Source organism: Salmo salar, chromosome ssa18, assembly GCF_905237065.1.
Source record: "Salmo salar chromosome ssa18, Ssal_v3.1, whole genome shotgun sequence".
Taxonomy (NCBI): domain Eukaryota; kingdom Metazoa; phylum Chordata; class Actinopteri; order Salmoniformes; family Salmonidae; genus Salmo; species Salmo salar.
Genome location: NC_059459.1, coordinates 4,855,360 through 4,877,814, shown reverse-complemented (window position 1 = coordinate 4,877,814; position 22,455 = coordinate 4,855,360). Strand labels below are relative to the sequence as shown.

The 22,455-nt window shown below is 40.9% G+C and overlaps 2 protein-coding genes across 6 annotated transcripts in view; one reads left to right on the top strand and one right to left on the bottom strand.

Annotated features, from left to right (window-relative positions):
- Nucleotides 1–22,455, top strand: part of rassf4a (Ras association domain family member 4a) — a 99,838-nt gene that overhangs the window by 22,992 nt on the left and 54,391 nt on the right. The window contains 3 exon segments of one of the 3 annotated variants that reach the window (NM_001140606.2): nt 21,064–21,190; nt 21,362–21,425; nt 21,626–21,701. In NM_001140606.2, coding sequence (NP_001134078.1) covers nt 21,382–21,425; nt 21,626–21,701 — 120 coding nt within the window. In that variant the 5' untranslated portion in view covers nt 21,064–21,190; nt 21,362–21,381. 3 annotated transcript variants of the gene reach the window in all.
- cxcl-c13b (CXC chemokine 13b) lies at nt 5,359–10,525 on the bottom strand. 3 transcript variants are annotated; one of them, XR_006760298.1, is made up of 5 exons: nt 10,367–10,525; nt 9,972–10,101; nt 9,523–9,606; nt 6,236–6,563; nt 5,359–6,156 (listed from the first exon to the last, which is right to left on the bottom strand). XR_006760298.1 is itself a non-coding variant. In XM_014154374.2 (4 exons), exons 1-4 carry the CDS (start codon nt 10,428–10,430, stop codon nt 6,428–6,430), a joined length of 414 nt encoding a protein of 137 aa, XP_014009849.1. In that variant the 5' UTR covers nt 10,431–10,525; the 3' UTR covers nt 5,359–6,427. The 3 variants fall into 3 exon arrangements, 1 of the variants encoding a protein (XP_014009849.1); XR_001322025.2 differs by having other exon boundaries at nt 5,359–6,235; nt 6,315–6,563; XM_014154374.2 differs by having other exon boundaries at nt 5,359–6,563.

Here is a 22,455-nt window from a genome sequence, read left to right as displayed (position 1 = left end):
CGGAGCCGGCAGAGACGGCCCACAGTCCGGAGCCTGCAGAGACGGCCCACAGTCCGGAGCCTGCAGAGACGCTCCTCAGCCCTGAGTCTCCAGAGACGCTCCTCATCCCTGAGTCTCCAGAGACGCTCCTCATCCCTGAGTCTCCAGAGACGCTCCTCATCCCTGAGTCTCCAGAGACGCTCCTCAGCCCTGAGTCTCCAGAGATGCTCCTCAGCCCTGAGTCTCCAGAGACGCTCCTCAGCCCTGAATCTCCAGAGACGCTCCTCAGCCCTGAATCTCCAGAGACGCGCCTCAGCCGGAGGTCTCCAGAGACGCGCCTCAGCCTGAGGTCTCCAGCTGGAGGATTGGGGAGTGTAGCACGGGAGCCGTCGGTGACGGTAGCCACCCTCCCTTCCCTCCCTTTAGTTTGGGGTTATTTTTTGTGGGGTTTTGTGTTTCAGTGCATCCGGGGTCTGCACCTTTGGGGGGGTACTGTCATGTCCTGACCAGTAAAAGGGGTTGTTTGTTATTGTGGTGTGGTCAGGGCATTGCAGAGGGTGTTTGTTTTGTGTGTTTCTGGGTTTTTGGTGTATGGTCTATATTTTCTATTTCTATGTTGGGGTTTTGGAACGACCTCCAATTAGAGGCAGCTGGTTGTCGTTGGCTCTAATTGGAGGCCATATTTAAGTGGGTTAATTTTCTCTTGTGTTTGTGGGTGGTTGTTTCCGTGTATAGTCTGAGCACCTTACAGGACTGTTTTTTGTCGTTTGTTTTGTGTAAGTGTATTTTTGTTTTTTTCTTCTAATAAAAAGATGTTCACTATACCTGCTGCAGTTTGGGCCACTCCCTACAACGACGCTTATGACATTTACCTTGTCATAAGTAGACATAATTGCAATTTATTAAATCCTTCCTCTGACACCGCCTGGTGTAGAGGTCCTGGATGGCAGGCAGCTTTGCCCCAGTGATGTACTGGGCCGTACGCACTACCCTCTGAAGTGCCTTGCGGTCGGAGGCCGAGCAATTGCCGTACCAGTCAGTGATGCAACCGGTCAGGATGCTCTCGATGTTGCAGCTGTAGAACCTTTTGAGGATCTCAAGACCCATGCCAAATCTTTTTAGTTTCCTGAGGGGGAATAGGCTTCTTCACGACTGTCTTGGTGTGTTTGGACCATTCTAATTTGTTGTTGATGTGGACACCAAGGAATTTGAAGCTCTCAACCTGCTCCACTACAGCCCCGTCGATGAGAATGGGGACGTGCTCGGTGCTCCTTTTCCTGTAGTCCCTCTTCACGACTGTCTTGGTGTGTTTGGACCATTCTAATTTGTTGTTGATGTGGACACCAAGGAATTTGAAGCTCTCAACCTGCTCCACTACAGCCCCGTCGATGAGAATGGGGACGTGCTCGGTGCTCCTTTTCCTGTAGTCCACAATCATCTCCTTAGTCTTGGTTACGTTGAGGGATAGGTTGTTATTCTGGCACCACCCGGCCAGGTCTCTGACCTCCTCCCTATAGGCTGTCTCGTCGTTGTCGTCGTTGTGTCGTCAGCAAACTTAATGATGGTGTTGGAGTCGTGCCTGGCCATGCAGTCGTGGGTGAACAGGGAGTACACTAGGGGACTGAGCATGCACCCCTGGGGAGCTCCAGTGTTGAGGATCAACATGGCAGATGTGTTGCTACCTACCCTCACCACCTGGGTGCGGACCGTCAGGAAGTCCAGGATCCAGTTGCAGAGGGAGGTGTTTAGTCCCAGGTTCCTTAGCTTAGTGAGGAGCTTTGAGGGTACTATGGTGTTGAACGCTGAGCTGCAGTCAATGAATAGCATTCTCACATAGGTGTTCCTTTTGTCCAGGTGGGAAAGGGCAGTGTGGAGTGCAATAGAGATTGCATCATTTGTTTGGGCGGTATGCAAATTGGAGTGGATCTAGGGTTCATGGCTACGGGCGTGAGTGCTACGGGTCTGTAATCATTTAGACAGGTTGCCTTTGTGTTCTTTGGTACAGGGACTATGGTGGTCTGCTTGAAGCATGTTGGTATTACAGACTCAATCAGGGACATGTTGAAAATGTCAGTGAAGACACCTGCCAGTTGGTCAGCACATGCCTGGAGCACACGTCCTGGTAATCCATCTGGCCCCGCAGCCTTGTGAATGTTGACCTGTTTAAAGGTCTTACTCACGTCGGCGACGGAGAGCGTGATCACACAGTCGTTCGGAACAGCTGATGCTCTCATGCATGCCTCAGTGTTGCTTGCCTCGAAGCGAGCATAGAAGTGATTTAGCTCGTCTGGTAGGCTCGTGTCACTGGGCAGCTCGCGGCTGTGCTTCCCTTTTAGTTTGTAATAGTTTGCAAGCCCTGCCACATCCGACGAGCGTCGGAGCCGGTGTAGTATGATTCAATCTTAGCCCTGTATTGACGCTTTGCCTGTTTGATGGTTCGTCGCAGGGCATAGCGGGATTTCTTGTAAGTTTCCGGGTTAGAGTCCCGCACCTTGAAAGCGGCAGCTCTACCCTTTAGCTCAGTGCGAATGTTGCCTGTAATCCATGGCTTCTGGTTGGGGTATGTACGTACAGTCACTGTAGGGACGACGTCCTCAATGCACTTATTGATAAAGCCAGTGACTGATGTGGTGTATTCCTCAATGTCATCGGAAGAATCCCGGAGCATGTTCCAGTCTGTGATAGCATAACAGTCCTGTAGTTTAGCATCTGCTTCATCTGACCATTTTTTTTATAGACCGAGTCACTGGTGCTTCCTGCTTTAATTTTTGCTTGTAAGCAGGAATCAGGAGGATAGAGTTATGGTTGGATTTTTTCTAATGGAGGGCGACGGAGAGTTTGTACGCGTCTCTGTGTATGTGGAGTACAGGTGATCTAGAATTTTTATCCCTGGTTGCACATTTAACATGTTGATAGAGATGTGGTAGAACTGATTTAAGTTTCCCTGTATTAAAGTCTCCGGCCACTAGGAGCGTCGCCTCTGGGTGAGTGATTTCCTGTTTGCTTATTTCCTTATGCAGCTGGCTGAGTGCGGTCTTAGTGCCGGCATCTGTCTGTGGTGGAACACAGTCCTGCATCCCTGCTATCACACTATTACTATTGTTGTTTACGCAATCCAAATCGCAATCTGAGTCAGATGGGTATCATTTCAAAGTTTGTTCTGTGGCCAACATGACTAGTTAAATGATAAAATACATTTTTACATTTTAGTCATTTAGCAGATGCTCTTATCCAGAGCGACTGCATACATTTCATACACTTTTTCCCCCCGCACTGGTGCCCCGTGGGAATCGAACCCACAACCCTGGTGTTGCAAACACCATGCTCTACCAACTGAGCCACACGAGACTCTTACACTGTTAGGCTTTCACAAGGCAATTCAGAGAAGCAGATCGTAATTTTGGTGTGCATAGAAGGGGGTCATGAGTGCATTCAGATGCGTGGTCCGAGGCTAATTTTATTCACAATACAACAAACAGGCTCATTCTGTTCAGGTATAACGCCATGTCATCTTGTAACTGTACATCAAACATAGTGATGATAAACATTAACACTTACATGAGTTTTATGATATGGAAATGTTAAGTGCACATTTGGACTCCCAAGTGTTTGGCCTGCTTGTATGACATCAAAGCAGTATTTTTTATAATCCTCAATATCTAATTTTTAAAATACATTGAGTCCTCATAATTTACAGCATTTCCCTCACTCAGACAACCACATTTTTTTGCAAAAGTTGCCCATTTAGCGGGAGGGATGGGGGCAACTTCTTGTCGCACGCAGTGCTCAAGTTCAGAACGTCTCTCAGTTAATACTCATACAGAGATGTGATGCAGAGACCCTGGGCTCTGACCTCATGTATAGCATGATACTGTACAGCCACTGTGTTCCAATTTAGGCACTTAGGTCTAAATCAGTCATTTTCAACTTGTGTACGGGTACGAGTGTAAGGGCTACCTTATAGATGTATTAGACACCAGACTTGGTCGCAGGGATGACTAATTCAATCTCCACTGAGTTAAGTAAACCTGCTTTTAGTTTTTTTACACCTTGCTTGTGTAATGGTCTCCAGGCTCTCTAAAGTTGGAGGAATTGGTGCCTCTAGGGCAATTCAAAAGGCTGATTTGAGGACCTTTTTCCTGAAAAATGTTTGTTTCCTATAATTGTGTTTTTCTTTTCGTGTATTGATGTGAATAGTTATGTGAACAGTGATGTGTGTAGTGTACATTGATGTGTATTGATGTGTTTACAGGGTTCACCTGTGGAAGAGACCTGGGTCTCAGCATGACTCCCTGTCGAAATAAAGGTTAAATAAAAAATGTTTCCTGTGTTTTTCCATAGCTCAGCCAGTGTAACTTTATCTGTTCTGCCTTGATTCTATGTTAACTCTTTCAGAGACGGATAGAAACACTAAAACACCTGCAGTCATGTGCCATGGTGTGGATGTGACCAACTGGGTTTGAACCAAGGTCTTCAGCACCTCACAAAAAGTAAAGTTTGGGCATTAGCTTGGGGAGATAACAAAAGTCTTCAGGTCTAATCACACATGCGCATGACAGTCACTTATTCAGGACAATAAAACCAGAATAATTTATAGAAGATGTTTGGTTGTGGATATGTGTGTTGTAAAATATTTAGCATTAGTAATGATATTTGATGTGTAATATTTACTTTCCTGCTGTAGCTGATATGAGATTCTAGTTGATCAACAAAAGAAGGTTCCTTCATGGAAACGGATAGTCTATTACATAATTCTTCAGTGTATCACGACTCAGGATATGACCCAGATGCAGACACAGGAGGCGGATGGTTCAGTTCTCAGATAATTTATTATAACACGGGGAGCAGGCAAAGGGCAGGCAGAGGTTTATAACCAGACCAGAGTCCGACAGGTACAGGACGGCAGACAGGCTCAGGGTCAGGGCAGGCAGCAGTTCATAAACCAGTTCAGAATCAGGCAGGTACAGAAGGACAGGCAGGCTCAGGGCAGGCAGAAAGTTTTGAACCGGAAAAGTACGAAACAAAAAAACTAGAGTGCAGGGAAAACTAGGAAACACGCTGGGACGACCTGACAATAGAAGACGAACTGGCAACAGACAAACAGAAAACGCAGGAATAAATACACAGTGGAAAATGGGAGACATCAGGTGAGGGGTGGAGACAAGCTCTAGACAGGTGAAACAGATCAGGGTGTGACACAGTGAGAGAAAGAGAGGGGGGTTGGAGAAAGAGAGGGAGTTTTTGGAGAGTGAGAGAAAGAGAGAGAGAGGGACTGATAACAGAATAGGCTCCCAAGTCAGAACTACAGGAACAGGTTACTATACCTGTTATAATGACTGCAGAAAACAAGAACATATTGAACAACAGTCAGTCACTGCATCAGTTTTAATATTTATTACAAAACAACACCTTGAAAAAGTATAAAAGTATTACAAATAGCAACATAGATACCAACAGTGTTTACAATAAACAGTTAGAAACAACAATGTCTGTAACCGAACATAATGATACATTAATGATATTCATTCAACACAACACATTTGTATGTGGTGTCTGTAGTGCCTCTGCTGTCTGTAGAACCTCTGTTGTCCATAGTTTCTCTGGTGTCTGAATGAACAAGAATCAGGGCTTACGGCCAGTATGTACTTCCAAAAAAGAGTCTAAATAAAAAGTTACATGCAACCCAAAAAAATGTGTTGTCTGAATCTAAGTATTGTTTTTGACCAAGTGTTCATGCGCTAAATCCACCTCTCCTGCACCTTCAATAAAATCACTCATTACTGCCACGCACAGGTCGGCTGATCCAGCAGCAGGAAAGGTAAATGATTGACAACATTGTATGAACGTCATGTCAATCTGTTGTTTCACCCGCGCTACACGGAATGCAATAATATTTCATGCAAGTCAATTAAGTAGACCATATAGGGTATGTTTGATGTACAGTACATCTTTCCCCAGGCCTTTATAGCCTATCGTCTAGTTAGGCCATAACGGCAGTAATGACGATAGTTGCTCAGCGAAACAATTTTTTTTGATAAGTACCAAACGTATTTTGTCATTATTAAGATTGAAAAGCTGGTGAATGGCAAGTTGAATGGCTGCTTCCTAGGCTTAAAGGACAATCGCCATATTCAACATCTCCTGTAAACCCAGATTCTGGTTCAGTGTCTGTAGTGCCTCTGGTGTCTGTAGTTTCTCTGGTGTCTGTAGTTTGTCATCTGGTGTCTGTAGTTTGTAGTGCCTCTGGTACCAGTGCCTCTGGTGTCTGTAGTTTCTCTGGTGTCTGTAGTTTGTCATCTGGTGTCTGTAGTTTGTAGTGCCTCTGGTACCAGTGCCTCTGGTGTCGGTAGTGCCTCTGGTGTGAATTGGTCTGGTCTAGGGTTACAGTGTAAACTAGCTAGAACACTACAGTACTGGTTAGGAGAACGGACAGGTACTGGCTCTGTGGTCACCCTAAGGCAGGGATTGGTGTTGCCCTTCTTTTGCTCTCTTTAGATTGTCCCCTGTGTTTCCTCTGTTTCTGTCCTCGTTTCCCCTGCCCTCTCCTCCTTCTCAGACACCTCTTCTTATCCAATCCGCTGGTTCTGAGAGAGAGAGAGAGAGAGATAGAGAATATACATGGATATGTTTAGTACAACTGTTGTTATCACAGAGGGAGGTAGAGAGAGAGGGGAAATGGAGAGAGATACAGTGGGGGAAAAAAGTATTTGATCCCCTGCTGATTTTGTACGTTTGCCCACTGACAAAGAAATGATCAGTCTATAATTTTAATGGTAGGTTTATTTGAACAGTGAGAGACAGAATAACAACAAAAAAATCCAGAAAAACGCATTTAAAAAATGTTATAAAATGATTTGCATTTTAATGAGGGAAATAAGTATTTGACCCCCTCTCAATCAGAAAGATTTCTGGCTCCCAGGTGTCTTTTATACAGGCAACAAGCTGAGATCAGGAGCACACTCTTAAAGGGAGTGCTCCTAACCGCAGCTTGTTACCTGTAAAAAAGACACCTGTCCACAGAAACAATCAATCAATCAGATTCCAAACTCTCTACCATGGCCAAGACCAAAGAGCTCTCCAAGGATGTCAGGGACAAGATTGTAGACCTACACAAGGCTGGAACGGCTACAAGACCATCGCCAAGCAGCTTGGTGAGAAGGTGACAACATTTTGTGTGATTATTCGCAAATGGAAGAAACACAAAAGAACTGACAATATCCCTCGGCCTGGGGCTCCATGCAAGATCTCACCTCGTGGGGTTGCAATGATCATGAGAACGGTGAGGAATCAGCCCAGAACTACACGGGAGGATCTTGTCAATGATCTCAAGGCAGCCGGGACCATAGTCACCAAGAAAACAATTGGTAACACACTACGCCGTAAAGGACTGAAATCCTGCAGCGCCCGCAAGGTCCCCCTGCTCAAGAATACATATACATGCCCGTCTACAGTTTGCCAATGAACATCTGAATGATTCAGAGGACAACTGGTGAAAGTGTTGTGGTCAGATGAGAACAAAATGGAGCTCTTTGGCATCAACTCAACTCACCGTGTTTGGAGGAGGAGGAATGCTGCCTATGACCCCAAGAACACCATCTCTACCGTCAAACATGGAGGTGGAAACATTATGCTTTGGGGGTGTTTTTCTGCTAAGGGGACAGGACAACTTCACCGCATCATTTGACGGGGCCATGTACTGTCAAATCTTGGGTGAGAACCTCCTTCCCTCAGCCAGGGCATTGAAAATGGGTCGTGGATGGGTATTCCAGCATGACAATGACCCAAAACACACGGCCAAGGCAACAAAGGAGTGGCTCAAGAAGAAGCACATTAAGTTCCTGGAGTGGCCTAGCCAGTCTCCAGACCTGAATCCCATAGAAAATCTGTGGAGGGAGCTGAAGGTTCGAGTTGCCAAACGTCAGCCTCGAAACCTTAATGACTTGGAGAAGATCTGCAAAGAGGAGTGGGACAAAATCCCTCCTGAGATGTGTGCAAACCTGGTGGCCAACTACAAGAAACGTTTGACCTCTGTGATTGCCAACAAGGGTTTTGCCACCAAGTACTAAGTCATGTTTTGCAGAGGGGTCAAATACTTATTTCCCTCATTAAAATGCAAATCATTTTATAACATTTTTGACATGCGTTTTTCTAATTTTTTTTGTTGTTATTCTGTCTCTCACTGTTCAAATAAACCTACCATTAAAATTATAGACTGATCATTTCTTTGTAAGTGGGCAAACGTACAAAATCAGCAGGGGATCAAATACTTTTTCCCCCCACTGTATGACAGTGGGAAAGTGGAGAGAGAGAGGAAAATGGAGAGAGAGAAACAGAGAGAGACCAACTGAACAGAGGGATCTTTGTATCACAAACTGTTGACAGGATTTTATTATCTGAATCACAGTCAAACTGAAACTAACGACTCAATTTTATCAAACCCACAAGACAGTATTTACTCTGCAGCATACTGTATACATGCATATTTTCGCCTAGAGTCAACTAAAATCGCAAACCTGCCTTGCGTTCAGCAACCTTTGCTACATTGTGTTGCCAAATTGGTTAGACATTCTAGATTGTCTTTCGGAAGTATGCCATATATCTACCCACTTACAATAAAGTAAGTAAAGTACTGAAAAGTACTGAAAAGTACAGTAACATATGCTGAAGTGAACCCAGCTAGCACATAACGTTCTGAAAACCATATGTTTCTTAGGTCTTGGTGAGACTGAGCGCGTCGTTGCCAATGATCATTTTCCATACAAACTTCCCACAACTTTCTGGGAATGGTGCAGGATACTTGCTTGGCTTTGTAACATTCTCAGCACGTTATTTTCTTGGTATTTCATTACTTTAACAGAACATTTCCTAAAAGTTCAAACATTGTTACATTTACAATTTTGTTTAATGTTCTAGGAACGTTCTCCAACTGGTTTGACATCGGGAATGTTCTCAAATAGTTCAGAGAACGTTAAGAGACAACGTGCTTCTGTGGGAATTTCAGTAGTTCAGCATGACGTTTTCTACAGGGTTTCCTCACTGTTCTATTTAAAGTCATGTTCTCAGAACATTAAAACTTTCCGTAAAAAACACAAGAAAGCATTAGTAGCATTCAAAGAATGCTATTTAAAAACATATCCATTCCGTTCTCAGCGTCAACAAAACTCTGTCAAGTGTTAATAAAAGTGTTATTGAAATATTCAATATAAATTTTAAGAAAGTTATTCAAAATCCTTCAAATAACCTATCATTTCTGTTCTCAGAATGTTAATAAAACCTTTAAGGAAAATGGCCAGGGAAACATAGTAAAACATTCTCAGAACCTCCCATCAACCTAAAAATATAAGTTCCCAGAAAAGGTAACATTTTCTGTTCCATTCTCAGAACGTTTCAGTTTTACCGGTCAGGAAACGTACTGTATGGTTTTGTTCCCAGAAACAATAGGAAACCAAAAGCTTACGTTCCCACAACTTCCAAGGAACCAAATGTGCTAGCTGGGAAGTAAAGTGAAGTAAATAAAGTAATGGATGTTAAAATGTCTCTTACTTCTTCCAGCAGCGCAGCAGCTGTTTTCCCAGTGGTCCCATTGGATTCACACACACAGGCTCACTGGTCCTCTTCATTACCACTCTACAACACAGAGAGAGAGACACACAGTTAACACACACACAAACACAGGGACACAGACATAATCATTACACACACACTGTCATGACACAACACGAGGAGGAAACACATGCTTTATCACAAACATACACTCATACCCACTGGGCACTGACATCAATTCAACATCTATTCCACGTTGGTTCAAGGTAATTTCATTGAAATGATGTGGAAACAATGTTGATTCAACCAGTGTGTGCCTAGTGGGTAGTTACTTTAAATAGCTTTGAGGTTAAAAACCTTTTACTATACTATAGCTTGTCTGTGTGCATGCACATGTCTGTATGTCTGGGTGTGGGCCGTTGTGTGTGCATGTGTGGTCTGATACTTACATGATTTGGTCAGTGTTGCAGGTGATGCCTTTGAGTGTGACTTTGAGGTCAGACAGTGGTCCGCTGACAGTTGTCTTTGTGTCATAACACTCACACCTCCCTGGAACAAACTGCCCCTCACCTTTACCCACTGTAGAGATGGGCACAGAAACAGCAAATGGTGATTCAAGTGAAATTCCTCATGTCATCATGTCACACATAGTTTAACTCTCATTACACCACATGGGAAAATAATATTCCAGAAAAACAGATTAGAGTTTGAGTGCACAGATCTCTAGTTACTATTCAGCCCACCGAGTACAGACCGACAGACAGACTGACTCAAAATCACAATGTTGCTTATACAAACTTTAACCCAACCTGTGTGCGCCTGTCCGTGTGTGTAAGGTTATTACCTGTAAGCAGTAGGCAGTAAAGTGGCAGACTCGCCAGCAGGTAGACAGACAGGACAGAGTTCATATTTCAACTGAGAACTGAAGTGAGCAGTAGAGCTGCCTGAGCCTCTGTTATGTATACACACCCACACACACACACTCCGCCCCCTAACGCCCTTATCTGGGGTTTCCAAGCATTCACATGCTTTCTGGAATTTCCCTTTCAGCGAAAGTATATATGAGTATGTTTAAGCTGAATGATGAAGCCTAAGTGTTGTTGTCTAAAAGTTAACTCCAATGAGGGGAGGTGTGGTAGGGTTAGGGGAAAATAGTGAAGGAAAATATATATATTTTTTCTACATTTTATGGAATCATGTAGTAAGCAAAAAAGAGTTAAACAAATCAAAATATATTTTAGATTCGTCAAAGCAGCCACCCTTTGCCTTGATGACAGCGTTGCACACTCTTGGCAACCACCTTCACCTGGAATTCTTTTCCAACAGACTTGACGGAATTCCCACGAATGTTGAGCACTTGTTGGCTGCTTTTCCTTCACTCTGTGGTCCAACTCATCCCAAACCATCTCAATTGGGTTGAGGATGGGTGATTGTATTTACCCAAGTTCTTGCTCAACTCCGGGACGACCCGCCAGCTGATTTTTTTGCCTAATGCAGGACTCTAGTGCGATAGGAGAGAGACTGACTGAGACATTCAAACCTCCATTAATTTACAAAATGATAGTCTAATAGCTCGGCTAGGTGTGAAAAATCCCCCAATTTGTGCCACAGTTTAGACTACTGATAGATGCTGCAGTCAATCAGAGTTGAGTCATATTGTGAAGTGTAGCCTAATGGCCAAAAAAGGGTGAACTTGCAATGTATTCGATGCTTAACTACTCTAGAGTTTTACATTTTTAACTCAATATCACAGACCAGATTTGCTGTAACGAAAAATGCATCAACCCCTACAAATATATAAATGTATTATAATCCACATAATAATTCAAACAAAATTGGCTGTAGCAAGAGCAGAGACTGCATGCTAAAGACAATCAGAAAGAATGTGTCTTTAACCCTGCATTATAATAACTTATTTTGAACGAAAGCCAGGAATGAGTGAGTCACTCAGCCCTATGCTATTCCTGCTTCTGTTGCCTATTTGACTGTTTGTTTAATATCTTACTGATTCTATGATCACCAAGCCTCATGCCACCGCAAAATGTTGGACAAATCAATTTTGCAAATCCAACTGTTTTTAAACTTTGCTATGCTGTATCAAAGGCTTTATACTTTTTTCCCCCATTAGAACAGACTTTCTGGTATTACTTATACTTTTGTAGTATTGTTTACACTGTTCCAAACTAGCAGATAAATTATATTGTAATCTAACAGCACCTGTTTGTCATTCAACAGTATCTCTTGCGGTTTTGACAATGATTTTACATGAGGCCTAATTCACATTATATGCTAAAAATAATTATCCACTGGACTAATAAATGTTCCTTTCGATTATTTAATTAACCTATATCATGTTATTTCAAGTTATCCCTTTGGAGCACATGCAAAAGTGATTTGTAGTTGTTGAACAGGAGTGACAAAATATATTATAATTGAATTTGAATGAACTGAATGATGAGGATGACAAAGAAGAGGAGAGTTTTTGAATTTAGAACAGTAGTGTATGAATTGCTCTTCCTCTGTCACGTGCGCACTCAAAAAAAAAAACTGGACTGGACCGTAACTTTTTACTTATGAAAACTGTAACACTGTAAGGTTTTTATTCTAAGAGAAACCAAAATGCTCTGTTATATTCCATTATATTCTTAAAATATATGTGTTGACTTAATATACGCAAGTGATGGACGCTAAATTAGCAAGTTGATGGCGAAGCCATAAAGCCTCCGCCACTAAGCACAAAAAAATAAAAAAATGTTTCACATATTTTCAAGACCTGATATATTTAATGTAGGTGTTTTATTTATTACATTTACTTGTGGAATGTTACCGAATAGATAACAACAATAGAAAGAATAATCTGGTGGCATTGGTAGAGTGTCAGGCGGAGAATGGAGTGAAAGTGCACTGTACTGTAAGTACACAACAACGCTGTGGGCCAGGTGTAAATGGTTTAGTAGCCTTTCCAATAAATTGGAATACAAAATAAGCCATCCACCCTTGATGGGCTATCAGCAGGACAATAGACCCTTGCTGAGTTTAGGAACTTTAAATGTATTAATGGATGTTTGCAAGGCATGCTACTTCACCCATCTCTTTGCATAGCCCACCACATGCACTGTTTTCTAACCACATCTGGATGGATCCATAACAAATTACTATGGGAATAAATATCACTGAATGACATAAATATTTGTAATAAAGTAGGCTAATGCAATTGAAAGCAATTGTTGCTTACTTAAACACCCAAAGTCATCCAATTGTTGTAATAGGATTTGAAGCAATAGACTACCCACGTGTGGTTAACTATTTCAGCACGGTTTCGCTCTGCTTTGAGACCAGCATGTTGACTGGTCTTGATAAATCAATCAGATTTTATTTTCACTGAATCTCTGTTTGGGTATTAGTTAGCCTACAATTAGGGTATGGAAACGTTAGGATTATTTTGCTCTTCACTCGCTTAGGCCTACTCCTGACCGGTCACATTGTGCAGTGCAAATATTTTCCTGAAACCCTGAGGCCTACATAGGCTACTGTAAAATGCATTTTTGTTTTCCTTGGAATAGAAACACCATAATATTAATCATTTTAATTAAGCTAAATTTCTAACAGTGTAAACAGCACAACAAATACAATAATAATTTACAAACAAATTAGAAATCAAACCCATATAGTCTGTTATAACAAAAAAAGGTTTTAAAGTCTCAAGTACAGCCAATATTAAAAACAGTCAAATGCATTTGTGAATTCAATCACTTTAGCCGACATGTTTAGGTTTATTCATTGTTTAATTATTCAAGGCTCCCTTTGTTATTTAGTTTTATAACTAAAATGCTTGACTGTATTTAAAGACATGGATGACTTGTATGCTGTGTGATGACATGCACAAATGAATGAATGATTGATATACTGTATATTGAAGTAAGCCTTTACGCCAATAAGTAAGTTATGCTAAAACAGCTAAAGTAAGCAGGACTGTCAGGCCTACAGCTCCATGTCATTTCAATAACTTAGCCTCTCAACAATGCATGTGTCTGTGCCTGTGTGTGTCTCTTCACAGTCCCCACTGTTCCATAAGGTGTATTTTTTATCGGTTTCTTTTATCAAATTTCACTGCTTTCATGAGTAACTTGATGTGGAATAGAGTTTCATGTAGTCATGGCTCTATGTAGTACTGTGCACCTCCCATAGTCTGTTCTGGACTTGGGGACTGTGAAGAGACCTCTGGTGGCATATCTTGTGGGGTATGCATGGGTGTCCAAGCTGTGTGCCAGTAGTTCAAACAGACAGCTCGGTGCATTCAACATGTCAATACCTCTCACAAATACAAGTAGTGGTGAAGTCAATCTCTTCTCAACTTTGAGCCAGGAGAGATTGACATGCATATTATTAATGTTAGCTCTCTGTGTACATCCAAGGGCCAGCCGTGTGACCCTGTTCTGAGCCAATTGCAATTTCCCTAAGTCCCTCTTTGTGCCACCTGACCACACGACTGAACAGTAGTCCGGGTGCGACAAAATGATGGCCTGTAGGAGCTGCCTTGTTGATAGCTCTGTTAAGAAGGCAGAGCAGACTTATCCCCATCTTAGCTAATGTTGTATTCATATGTTTTGACCATGACAGTTTACAATCCAGGGTTACTCCAAGCAGTTTAGTCACCTCAACTTGCTCAAGTTCCACATTATTCATTACAATATTTAGTTTTGGGACAATATTTATTTTGGGACAAATCATTAGTGAATGATTTGACCCAAATACAATGCTTTTAGTTTTTTAAATATTTAGGACGAACTTATTCCTTGCAACCCATTCTGAAACGGACTGCAGCTTTTTGTTAAGTGTTACAATCATTTTAGTCGCAGTAGTAGCTGACGTGTATAGTGTTCAGTCATCCGCATACATAGACATCCTGGCTTTACTAAATGTCCTTCACAATAAGCATGCTGAAAGTCTGTTGTCAATTTGTTTACTGTAAAATAGCATTGTATCTGGTCAAACACAATTTTTTCCAAAGTTTACTACAGGTTGGCTGATTGGTCAACTATTTGAGCCAGTAAAGAGGGCTTTACTATTCTTAGGTACCGGAATGACTTTTGCTTCCCTCCAGGCCTGAGGGCACACTTTCTGGTAGACTTAATTTGAAGATATGGCAAATAGGAGTGGCAAAATCATCCGCTATTATCCAAATTAATTGCCCTCTCTGTCGGTGCCATCCCGCTTGAAGGGATATCATCTGCAGGCAGCAAGAGTGTGCAGCTCTCAACTGGTTTTGGCATGGAGCAGCTCACAGAAGAATGATATCAGTAGCCTGTAGGGTAGGGAAGATGTTTCAATTTATGATATCTACCAGTAACAAAGGCAACATTGGGTATGCAAACCAGGTATTGACATTTTTTTGTCCGAACTGTTGGTAGTAGGCTATTTGTGATGTGCAATTGTCATCATGCACTGACATGGGCCCACCCACTGGGGAGCCAAGCCCTGACAGGCCCACCCAATCAGATTGATGTGGTTTAAGTATTGTTGTGGACTTTTACCATAAAAAAATAAAATACAAATTATATTAAAAAAAGGTGTGATTTTGAGAGTGAAAATCTGAAAAATCTATAGTAAAATTCATTTAAAAAACAGGATTTTTCACACATGGTGCCATTCCTTTGCTGGACGGCCCGTTTGGGAACTTTTTGGCAACATTTGAGTATTCCCACTCTCCAGGCACCACTACACAACTGCATAGGGCTGATGGAAAGACAGCAGCCACACACAATATGATGTTAAAGGATAAGCAGTCCATGAACTCGGACATAATAAGCCAGTATGTCCCAATCTAAATAATACAAAACACATCCATTAAGCATTTCCAAATTGAGATGTAGAACTATTACTTCCCATTGCAAAAAAATGTCATGTTTAGCTCACAAAGTAACTTGTGACCTAAAGTTTAAAGTGGAACTGACAGCATTTTAACTACTTTGCAGATATGAAACAAACAGACAATCATATGATCAGTCAAAACTATAAAATTCCCAGTTTATGCTACAAAACCAACTTCCTAAGGTTTTAAAAATAGATATTTGACTCAACATTCCATGACGTACACTAAGGCATTGTTGGTTTGGCTATATACGGACCGTTAGTGGAATTCCCGCGAGAGAGTAATGGTTAATGTGATTGGATGTTAATTATTTGACTAAGCTACCTGTATTTGTCATTGTGTTGTTATTTCGCTGAACACAAGATGGTTTAATTTTATTTTTGGCAGTGAAACGAGGCTACTCAGACAAGAAAAAAACAACACCCAAATGTATAGCCCCGTTGGAAAATCTAAATAGACTGTTTGAAAATGAGAATCACATTTTTATTTGGCGTACCCCCGACGACATTGCACGTACCCCTGGGAGTAGGTGTATGTAGTACGTGTACCCCAGTTGGGGAATAGCGTATCTATTTATGTAGCAAGCTAAAAACACGGAGCCTAACATTAGCTCGATAGCTAGCTGCTAGGAGAATGTCATGTCATGCCATTGGAGTGGGTTAGTGACAGAATTCTCCCCCTCGTATCGTTTTTCAGTGGCTATACACAGCTAGAGATGCAGGTGTCATTTGGTTATCTAGCAAGAACTTAAATAACTATTATTCAGTTAGCATATCTCTTGCGTTCGCAAATTCACTCTAGTTATCTACTCCGATTTCATAACCCTCTCGACAGTGTGCCGGAGCGCAGAGCAACTGATGAATTTACGAACGTGCAACATCAGCTGAATATGACCGGTGTCAGTAAACAGACACAAAAAGTAATAGTTAGTCAATAATTCTGTAGATAACATGTAAACAGTCTAACCAGCTCTGATACGGCGAGTAAAATGGTCAGAGTGAGGTTTTCTCTTATTTGTGTCTGGAAGAAGCTAGCTAGCAAGCTAGCCAAATTTAGCCGGTTAACTTGGGTGCTTGGTTCAGACAAGCATGCACTGGCAGGCCAGCTGCAGAAGGACGAGGAGGCTACAATTCCGCATCGTTTATCAGTGCAATTTTGATGGCCAACTAGCTGAAAAAGTTTGAGAGGGGTTATCTAATGTGCCTTCGTTAGAGTTTAGCTCATCTTGCTCTGGCTAGCATTAGTTGTTTATGTGTATAGCTGAGGAAGAGAGAACCTAGCTTTTCATGGTTTGAACAATCGAACTGTAAAGTTCCCAAATGTAAGAGGAATCCCGTTTTCACAAATGCCTTAGTATCCTTAATTCCCAAATATTCTAAGAATTTATGAAAAAGTGAAAATGACAATTTTTAAGTGGTAAATTGTCAGAAAATATTTTTTAAAGTGTCATATTCTTCCTGGGGGTGTATACGTACATATTTTAATAAGATGTCATGTTGCTAAAATGCTGTCAGTTCCACTTTAAATGCAACAAGGTTTCACACTCATACGTTTTCAAAGAGATGGCTAACAGCAAGCGCGCTGCAATAAAAAACGCAGATTCACTCACCAGATGATGATAATTTGAAACTTAACTTCTTGTTGAAAGTTATTATTGAAAAGGGAGAAGCTAACATATTAGCAACAAAAAAAAAAAAACATATTAGCAACAACATCCTCATTGATAACACCTGCTGCAGCAGTTGCAAACTAGCCAACAACAAAAGCTAGCCAACTAGACCGTGGCAAAACTACTGCTCGCTACTGCGGAAATTTCTGCCTTTAAAAAAAAATATATGTTTTGTTTATTATTTTAACAGTAATATGCAAAACATAAACATAGCGAGAGGGATTCCAAAGAAATGAGAAAAAATAAAACTATTCCACATTATATCAAATCAAATACATTTTTTTTTAAACATTTTGTTTTGTATACGTTTTAAAGACTCGAAATAGTTTTCCAAATCAGATCAAATTTTTTTTTAAAAGGGGCTTTTTCTTCATAAATTTAGATTTGTGTATGAAATATTTTCCTAATAAAATAAAGAGATTTATGACATACTCACGTTCAATTGTGTAATCAGTGTAGTAAAATAATATGTCAAACTTAGAAATTTCAATGGTTGTATGCAATTTGAGGCTAAAAAAATATATATTTTTACATCAGTCCAGAACACTTTACTATATAAACAATTACAGAATAAGTGTTCAATAGATTCAGTTTCTAGTTCACAAAAAAACAGCATTTACTGTTAACATCAAGTATATATTTAGAAATCAAGCTATTACACGGATAGAATCTATGGATTATCTTAAAGGAGATCTCCTTTACTTTATTGGTCACCATAAATTTGTGTGGAGTGAGCCAGGAATAGACTTCCTGTAGAACATATCCCTTAATAAACGATTGTTGAATTTCGTATCTAGTAGACCAATGCCATTCACCTGAATATCGCTTACAATCGGAGATATTCCAAAATATGCATTATTCTGAAGTAAAGTTTTTATCCCACTAGGTATAGCTTTAATAACAGTGTCATATTCCTTGCTTGAAACCTCAAAGTGTATCTTTCCATAAATGATCTCCGTGTAAACGGATTCCCACTAATATTAACTAATTGGCTGACAAGGACAATATTTTTCGAGAACCATTTCTGGTTAAATAACATCTTGTTTCTAATATCGACCCATTGTTCCATATAAAACATTTATGAGGTGAAAAGTTGTGTTTATACAACAAAGCCCAGCACATTAAAGCCTGCTTGTGAAAATCTGCCAGTTTCACAGGAAGTTTACCCACAATATATGGACATTGTAGTAAAAAATTAAGCCCTCCGAGCTTCTGAAAAACAAAATTAGGTATAATATTCCAGAAACTATGAGGATTTTTAATGTATTTTTTAATCCAGTTGACCTTTGATATCTGATTGAAGAGAGTGAAATCTAAGACATTTAGACCGCCATCACAAACCCTGTTGGTGATAACATCTCTTTTTATCTTATGTGGCTTGTTTTTCCATATGAAGTTGTACAAAAGCCTATCTAAGGTACAGCAAGTGGATTTGGGAATATCAATAGATGAAAAAAGATAGGATGCACGAGATAGCCCCTCAGCTTTGGATAAAAGCACCCTTCCTTGTACGGAAAAAAAAATGTATGAAATGTATGCATTCACTACTGTAAGTCGCTCTGGATAAGAGCGTCTGCTAAATGACTAAAATGTAAATGTAAAGATTTAAATCCCTCCCTAACCATGAGGAGATTTTTTTGTTGTTGACAGATTCAGTTACAGGGTTCAAATTAAGATCATTCATAGCCTTAAGATTTTTGGTGATCTTTACACCGAGGTAGGTTACAGTATCTTTTCCAGAGATGTTACAATCTGCTGGATTGACAGCTCCTTTCAAAACAAACATCTCACATTTGTAAAGATTTAATGCCAAACCTGAGATTTTGGAGAACTGCTTCACGATATCCAATGCTAATCTAGCTTTAGACACATTTTTCAAAAAAAGTGAGGTGTCATCCGCCAGTTGGGATATCTTGATCTCTCTGGCCTGGAATGTAATGCCTTCAAATGGACTTTTATGAACTAATGAGCATAACATTTGACATACTAACAAAAATAAAAATGGTGAAATAGGACAACCTTGTCGTATTCCTTTGTAAATGTTAAACCTTGAGGATGTTCCATGACAGAGTTTGATACAGCTGTTGCCACCATTATACAGAGTTCTAATAGCGTCAACAAAAAAACGACCACATTTCAAATGCTTAAGGCAATCAAAGATAAAATTGTGACTTACTGTATCAAATGCTTTCTGAAAATCCAAAAATAGGATAACAGGGAAGTCATCTAATAGATCACAATACTCAACCAAGTCTAACACCAGCCTCAGATTATTAGATATATGGCGCCCTTTCATAAGCCCTGATTGACATTCATCAATCAGATCATTTAAGCAAGACTTTAACCTTTTTGCAAAGATTAAGGCTATAATTTTGTAGTTGTTATTTAGGAGTGTGATTGGACGCCAATTATCAATATTTAAGAGATCCTTGTGTGGTTTAGGTATAAGAGTAATAACCCCTTGCTTCAGAGAGGCAGGTAGTTCTCCCTTCTTTATAGCCTCCTTAAAGGTTTCAAGTAAATAAGGCCTTGTAAAATTCAGAGGTTAATAGGACATTTCTGCCTTCTTTCCATAGGTTTTTGTAAAAACGGTCCCACCCATTAAGTCAAAATGTGATTGGTTGATTCCACTGCCACTCCCAAATTTTGCCCTAATACAGTTGTATGACAGATGCCTTAATCTAGCATCTGATGGCCTAGCCAATGGCTGACTTAGGTAGCTAGATTTATCTCCCAAGTGACCAGCAAAGAAAAACCCTGATTGGATCTTGTTTTCGCTTCAGTGTTAACCCTTACCTTTCCAACAAAAACTGAAGAGATGAAATCAGAACATCATTAAAAATAATAATTGTAGAAGGCCCATTGTTTCCCACTGTGTTTGGGTTAGTCCCTCAGCATGCATTCTTTCACTATTTTGAATGTCTAAAGAATCCATATCTCGAAAAAGGAATATTTTAAACTCTTATTATGTGGGGATTTGACAAAATTGCAATCATTGTCTTGAATTGGACTCGCATGGGGAGGATGAGGTAGTGGAGAGGATGATAAGGGAGTGGGGAGGTGGGTGCATGAGGTTTGGAGTTAATGGAACTGTATTTGATTTGTATGTGAACTGTACGTCCAATTACAAAAATCCTTGTTCAGTAATCATCTCACTTGTGAGCTGGCGGTGAACAATGTGGCCATTGAGGACAGCAGTGTCAATCAGATGGAAAAATATCATCTTATGCCTGCTTCATGACCACCATTGCGAGGGTCAGGCTCAGAAGCCTTCACCACACCTTCCTCCCCACACAATTCATCCTCACTCTCATCCAATTCTACTGAAATACTGCTCACCCCGCTTGCACTTGAGGCCACTCACCCTCGCACCACCGTCTCCGAAGGAACTCAACTCCTCTTTCTCCTCTCTATCCATCTCCACACCATACAACCTTCTCTGTCTTTTAGCACTTTCTCTTGCCTCTTTACATCCACTGTGTGCCCATGCTATTGCTCTTGACTTTGTGGCTTAGCCTCTTCCACGCATCCGCAACATGGGGACAGCCGGCCTGCCATCCAAACAATTCCAAACAAACAAACAAAACCTCCCAGGAAAACATTCAGGGAACCATAGTAAAACGTACTCAGAAACTCCCTGCAACCTAAAAATGTACATTCTCAGAACGTTTAAAAACGTTCCGTTTTACCGAAGTTCCACAACTGCCAACGAACCAAATGTGCTAGCTGGGCTCTCTTTCTCATGCTCTCTCTCTCTCTCACACACACACACACACACACACACACACACACACACACACACACACACACACACACACACACACACACACACACACACACACCCCATACATGATTTAGTCCAGACAGGTATTTACATGCAGCTATCCCCTATTCTTTCCCAATTGAGAGCTAGGTACTTCCCTGGGAAAATAGAAAAATAAGTTCCTAAGTTCCATACCATGACCATCTTGAAATGTAGCACGATAAAGTGAAAGGAGTCATGGCTCTCCTGTAATACACTTTTAGTCTGTAGTCTGTAGATTGTACAGATGAAAGTGTTAGTGTAATTCATATTCAACACGTTACTACTGTATGTGCTCTGAAATTGAGTTGATATTTATGAAAATGTTAGTAACTACATTCATGTTGTTACAGTGTGTATATTGTACAGAGTGTATACTTTTCCCCCTACAACATCTCCATAGAACAGAAGGCTCTGGTTACGTCCCGAATTATTGTGTTGTTTAGTTAACATAAATCTCTCTCTCTCTCTCTCTCTCTCTCTCTCTCTCTCTCAGCTGTATGAGTGTATCTCAGAATGGCTGACTATGTGAAGCTGGATGAGGAGAAGTTTATCCCAAAGTGAGTCCTGCTGTGTTTCTGTCCTGCATATGACCTCAGATTACGTAGGACCACATGTATGTAGTCCTGTGTAATATTTTTTTGAAATGAACTAACGTATACAGAGCTTCTTACTTATCCAATGTTAATTTACCAGGAGTGGAATGCATTAATACCTACATTAACCCTGTCTGTCTCTCTGGTGTTGTGTTGATATTCAGGTCAGACATCTTGTCTCTGCTCAGGACCTACAACTGTTACCATGAGGGGAAGAGCTTCCAACTCAGACACAGAGAGGTAGGAGCCCTTCGTAAACTGGCCTGGTACATTAAATTACTCTGTCCATCAGTCACCTGTAGTAGTGGGAACTCTTTCACTTTTATCTGGAGTAGTTTACTCACCTTGCTGTAGGTAATCAGTACGTCTCATCTACACTCCCATGCTGATAAGGACTGACTAAAGACAAAAAAAGAAAATACTTTGTTCATTTGTTGTGGTGAATATGTTTCTAGCTATTGCATTGTAAATCACTAGAGCTGTGTGTGTGTGTGTGTGTGTGTGTGTGTGTGTGTGTGTGTGTGTGTGTGTGTGTGTGTGTGTGTGTGTGTGTGTGTGTGTGTGTGTGTGTGTGTGTGTGTGTGTGTGTGTGTGTGTGTGTGTGTGTGTGTGTGTGTGCGCGCACGTGCGTGCGTGTCAGTATGGGGTTTCAGGTATAACAACGTCTTAAAGGGGTCATATTAATGTATGAAGACATCCAACTGAACTGGAACCAGTTTACCTATTGCTTCTCCACACACACACATACACACAAACACTCACTGACAGCTCTACTGATTTACAATGCAGTAGTTAGAAACCTATTCACCACAACTTTGCAGTACACATGAACAAAGGCATTTTTTAATTTTTTTTTACAAATTACATCTTGATGAGGTGCTTAGCAAAGCAGTTCTACTGTAAATGTTTGTGCTTTTGTGGTGTAGCCAACTGATGCAGTGAAGCTATGTGCTAAAGTGATGTTTATTTATCATGTATGTAGTGTGAGAAGTGA